The sequence below is a fragment of the Lissotriton vulgaris genome, chromosome 4_1, assembly GCF_964263255.1.
Source record: "Lissotriton vulgaris chromosome 4_1, aLisVul1.2, whole genome shotgun sequence".
Taxonomy (NCBI): Eukaryota; Metazoa; Chordata; class Amphibia; order Caudata; family Salamandridae; genus Lissotriton; species Lissotriton vulgaris.
In genome coordinates, this window is record NC_141691.1 from 399523017 (window position 1) to 399528958 (window position 5942).

Genomic DNA, 5942 nt, shown 5'->3' on the forward strand with positions numbered 1-5942 from the left:
TCTTGCTTGGAGCTCCACCAACCTCAGGGGACCCGGAAGCGCCGGTACTACCACTGCCCCGAGCGTCCCGGAGGAGGCTCCGAATCTTATGTCCCCTTCGGAGTGCCAGTGTGGCCGTACACCACCGCAACAGACCCGGTAGTGGAAGTCCCTCTGCGTCCTGCAAGCACATAGGCGATGAAGCAACGAGGAAGCCCTGTGCAAGAGAGGAAGTCCTAAACACACCAAAAGTAAGTCTTAAGCGCAGCGCGGCGCTTTCTCATCACTCACCACTCGCCTCCGCCTCCGCAAGCCTCCTCAAGCCGGCACAAACACAGCCAAGCACCGATGAATGCCGGCTGGTATCGATTGACGCTGAAAGGAAACCCACACTCACCGCCCGAGGGAGACAGAAAAACGGCACCTCCACACCTCCGGTGAGTCAGCAATCAGCAATCAAAACACTCTGAAAAACAATGAACCGCGGCATCAAACCGAGGAGCGAGAGGACATTACGGGAAGCCCCGAACTGGAGTGCAGCGGCTGCTCAGCTAGCTGCCGCCATGTTTCCCTGCACCCCAGAGCCAGCCAAAAAGGGGACAAATAAAAGCAATACTTCTACCTTTTTGTGTGGCGAAGTCAAGGCAAAATGGGCAAATGCACGTAGATCTGCGAAGCCTGCTTTGGTTCTCAGCACAAAAGTAACACCATCATTAAGATCCTATGTTAAGGTCTTGCCACAAGTCCTAGATTTTGTAAAAGAGGGGGCTACCTGCCGAGCAGTCCCTGGGCGAGTCTCCTCCACTCCTGGTACCCCGGAAATGTCAGGGGCCTCATTAGGGGGCAATAATTTAGACATCAATAGTGGGGTCTCAAGGGTTTTAGACGCTATCTCCAACGTTATTTCTGACAAAATGTATGATATAGTGGTATCTGCTGTGGCTGTGGCTGAGGCTGAGGTTAAGGCTACCCCGGTGAAACAACAATTAACAGAAATAACGGAATCAACAGTGGCGTTGCTGGAAGATACAGCGACAGCGATAAGTAACTCTCAGATTGGGGGAGTTCCTGTAGCAGCCTCCCTGGAATCCATGTTTTCATCGTTGACATTAGATATAAAAAAAGGGATTTGAAGTATCTACAGCGAACCAGACAGAAATTAGAAGCTTTTGTGAGTCACCGGAAAGTAAAATTATTGTACTCAACGCTAAAACAGTGGCCCTGGAAGACACTGTGGCGGTTCTTTCGGTCCATCTCGGTAAGGCCGAAGCAGATATCAGTAATCTCAAAAAAGAAGATTGTGCCCTCTCTGAGAGAATGGAAGTTTTGGAAAATAACGCATGACGTAGTAATCTCCGAATTCTCAATATTCCTGAGGGGAGCGAGGGGAGCGATATTAAGCAATACGTGATCGCGCTCTTAAAGGAATCTTTGGGTCTTGTACAGTCAGTAGAAGATCTGGACGCAGATATCCAAAGAATACATAGGGACCCTTTTAGAAAGGAATCCGCAGAGATCTAAACCTAGGAAGATCCTAGTCAACTTCCATACCTATTCTCCTAAAGAAATGATTCTTAATTAAGCTCTGAAACAGAAAACCTTGAGTGCTAAAGGTTTCTGTGATAGAGAGCATCCTATCACCCGATCCGCCGAGAACTTCAAAATGGTGTCCAGTAGTCCACTCCAACTAGAAGAGGTGATCGGTCTAGACTGCGGCGCAAAGGAGGAGCAGGTGTCCGGACAGAAGCTAAAAGAGAGCCGTTGGCTCAGGTGTGGGCCACCGGGTGATTGGAGAGCCGGAGGAGGCGAGTCTGCGACGGACGGCTGCAGGAGAGAAGGCGAAGCTACACAGGACAGAGCATCGGATGACGGCAGGTGTGGACCAGGAAAGGAGAGTTCAGAGGCTGGAGACACGGAGGAGGCAAAGCGGAGCGGCGGAGCTGACCTACGGGAGGTTTCCCCAACACACACCGCGCTCGTATCCGGCTGTCCCTCCAAGCAACAGGGCACCGCGATACCCATTGCTACGGTCACCGGGGACCGTAGCCCCAGGCAAGTAACGTGGGGAGAACGCTGGAGGAGGAGGTTGGAGGGCACAGGACTGTTGGGCTTGTGGCATAAGTAAAGTGTTGCACGCTGCATGCGATACGCGCTTTCTTTTTCCTTCCCCATTCCTCCCTACCTGACCCTTCCTCCTAAAATAAAGATATCATGAGTCTCGGTGATCCCACGTTCCTGGTGACGGGTGCACGTATAGAGCTTTAAGAATATATACAGTTTGTGACTGTAGTGTTCCTCTGTTTGCCTTTTGGGAGACGTCGGTACGAGTGTTCTACGAGGAAGAGTGAACAAAGAGGGAGAGAAAGACCGAAGACTGTTCTTCCGAAACTCCAAAGACCACGCCCTTCATCCTTTGTTATCTTTTGCCAAATATTTTTTAAACTGTTTATCCAATTGACACGTGAATAAAACGCTTATTGTGCTCCTATCAATGACTGTTCTGATGCTTGCGATACAGTTACTTAAGGACAAAGTGTGAAAACGCTTACAGTGGTGTCAGAAGTGGGATCCTGTCATTTGATACAAGATGACGCAACCAGTAACTGTGCAAGATATGATAACGCAGCTGGCAGAAGGTCAGAGACATTTACAGTTAGTGTTTGAGGAACAGAATAGGAATGCCCAAAAAGAAAGAGAGTCGTTTCAAGAGGCTTTGAAAGAGCAAGCAGTGTTGTTAACAAGTAACCAAAAAGTCCAAGATACAGCCATTCTTCGACTTACAGATGCAATTTCTAGTGCCCGTGTTCACCCTACTATTCCCGGTAGTGTATTACAAAAGTTTCAAGAGGGAGAATATCCGGACTTCTTCTTTACCAATTTTGAAAGAGTTGCTACCACAGCCACTTGGCCTGCAGACAGGTGGGGGCAATATGTAGCGCCGTTATTATCTGGAGAATTGCAGGCTGCATACCAAGCGGCTAACCCAGCTGGAGTGACTCCTTATCCCGAGATAAAGAAGGCAATTCTCGAAAGATTAGGGTGTGACCAAGAGTATTATAGGGCACGCTTTCGCAAGGAAAAATGGGTTACAGGTGATAATCCCCGAGCATTGTTTTATAGGGTCAGAGACTTGAGGAACAGGTGGCTACAGCCTCATACGGCCAACATGGAAGAGGTTACGGAGCAAATTTTTCTAGAGCAATATTTGGATGCTTTACCTACTAATACTAGAGCATGGTTAAAACAACATCCTGGTCTAACATCCCAATCTGCTATCGAACTAGCCTGTGCTTACCATAGGTCTCCCGACTTCAAAGCTCCTACGGGGAGAACCCCTATTGTATTTACTAAGCCTACAACCCGAGTTTCCAATGACAGTGTAGAAAAACGCCCTTTTCCTACCCCGAAACCCAACCTAAAGCCCTTTCCAAAAATCAACTCCCCTGTGCAGGTGGGACCTCAATGTTTTAGATGTGCAGAGTGGGGACACATCTCACGAAACTGTCCATTGAACAATGACGGCTCGGAACCAATGGAAGTGGGGTGGTCACGAGGGCGAGTTTTAGTTACATGTCTATGCAGGAAGACATACAAGAAAGCTATCCGACTAAATGGGAAACCTATTGAAGCATTATTAGATACAGGATGTGACCATACAGTAGTAGTACAAGACCTGGTACCCCTGAACTCTCTATGTGAAGGAGAAACCGTGCTAGTTTTCTGTGTTCATGGAGACGTTAAGGAATATCCTTTAGCAGAAGTCTTACTGGAAATAGACGGGTATCCCCAAGTCCGGAGAGTAGGGGTAGTTCCCCGACTTCCTGAAAATATTTTGCTGGGAACAGATTTGCCTAAATTTCATGATTATTTAATGGAGGCCTCGGAGCAAGAAGCCAGAGCAGAGTGGTTACAGGAGGCTCCCTTTTCTAACGAAAACCTAGTTCAACCCAGAGCCCGAGAACATAAGTCGAAAAATGAGCAAAGAAGGGACAAAGAGAAGTATACCAGTGCCTGTCAGTCTTTTGCTTCATGTTTACTTTCTTCCCCAGAACATGGAGATACTCCTGCACGAAGCTTCCGTGCAGCTCAGAAAGATGACAGCACCCTCACGAATGCCTGGAATCAAGTGCAAGAGAATGATTCAGAGAAGGTAAGACCCTATTTCTGTATAAAACAAGGATTACTGTATCGAGTAAGTGAAGGGGCAAATGGAAGGGTAGAACAGTTGCTGGTCCCAGTAGCTTTTCGAGAACCAGCTTTACAATTAGCACACAACCAGACGGGTGGAGGTCACTATAGGCAGGAGTTAACCCTGAAATATTTGTTGGATCGGTTTTAGTGGCCGGGAGTGTATAGAGAAACTGCGAGATTTTGTACCACCTGTCCAAAGTGTCAGTTGATAAATCCCTCCAAAGACAAGAAAGTACCCTTCTGTCCTTTACCCATTATTGATGTTCCATTTCAACGTGTAGGAATGGATCTGGTAGGTCTGTTAATTCCCTCAGCCAGGGGGCATCAGTATATATTAGTACTAGTGGACTATGCAACAAGATATCCGGAGGCTATACCTCTAACAAGCATGACTACGCTAACAGTGGCTCAAGCGATGATATCCTTCTTCTCCCGAGTAGGATTTCCGTCAGAGCTTTTGACAGACCAAGGAACTCCTTTTATGGCGAAACTCATGAAGGAAGTATGTTCGCTTTTGGGGGTCCAACAGATTAGAACGGCAGTTTATCACCCACAAATTGACGGTTTAGTGGAAAGGTATAACCGAACGATTAAAACCATCCTGAAGAAACTGATAAGTGAGACAGGAAAGGATTGGGATAGGAAGTTACCCCTTGTACTCTTTGCTATGAGGACAAATGATCAAAAATCCACTGGATTTTCCCCATTCGAGTTTTTATATGGGAGAAAACCCTGTACCTTGCACGATATGGCTGCTGAGCAATGGACGGAGGAAGAGGATGAAGGGAAACCGCTGTTAGGATACATGCAGACCCTTAAAGAAACCTTAGCCACCCTATGGGATACTGTCCACCAAAACATGGACAAAGCACAAAGTAGACAAAAAGAGCAATATGACAAGAAAAGTCAGTTGAGGGAGTTGAGGGTAGGAGACAAGGTATTGATTTTACTTCCCTCCTCTGATAAGAAATTGTTGTCTACATGGCAAGGACCCTATACCATTACTCAAAAAGTTACACCCGTTTCATACAGGGTAGCAGTACCACACACTAACAAGGTGGGACAAACGTACCACATTAACTTATTAAAGAAGTGGGAGGAACCGAACACAGGATCCCAAGGGGCCGAGGTAGTCCAATCCATAAATCATGTAACCATCACACCACTAGAGTTACACGAACAGCTGGGGAGGGGCGAACAGGAGGAACGACCAACTATGGGGCCCGACTATCGGTGGAGGAAAAAAAGCAGTTAGAGCGACTGCTTGACAAATACTCTGCCCTTAGTTCAGGAAAACCGGGGAAAACGTCCCTAGTAGGCCACGATATTGTTACCCCACCGGGAAGAGTGGTGAATGTGAGACCCTATTGCATACCTGAGGCTAGGAGAGGGATGGTAGAACAGGAAATAGAAAAGATGCTACAGGCAGATATTATTGAACCTTCCAAAAGTAACTGGCGTTCCCCCATTGTTTTAGTGCCGAAACCGGATGGCAGTATCCGTTTCTGCATTGACTTTCGCCAAGTAAATGCCAATTCTAAATGTGACAATTATACAATGCCTAGAGTAGACGAGCTAATTGAAAAACTAGGAGAGGCGAGGGTGATGTCCACCATTGACTTGACCCAGGTATATTGGCAAATACCCCTGACCGAGACAGCTCAAGAGAAGACAGCCTTCTCCACACCCTCAGGGTTGTACCAATTCAAGGTAATGCCATTTGGGTTACATGGAGCACTGGCCACCTTTCAGAGACTAATGGACATTTTACT

General features: G+C 47.2%; 1 protein-coding gene across 1 annotated transcript; it reads left to right on the forward strand.

Moving 5' to 3' along the window:
• Positions 1-2566: 2566 nt before the first annotated feature.
• On the forward strand, positions 2567-4318 carry LOC147718800 (uncharacterized). Its single transcript, XM_086967241.1, has one exon. It carries the CDS (start codon positions 2567-2569, stop codon positions 4316-4318), a length of 1752 nt encoding a protein of 583 aa, XP_086823367.1.
• The last annotated feature ends 1624 nt before the right edge of the window (positions 4319-5942 follow it).

Coding starts and splice junctions, on each gene's coding strand:
- LOC147718800 (XM_086967241.1), top strand. CDS start 2,567: ATGACGCAACCAGTAACTGTGCAAGATATGATAACGCAGCTGGCAGAA.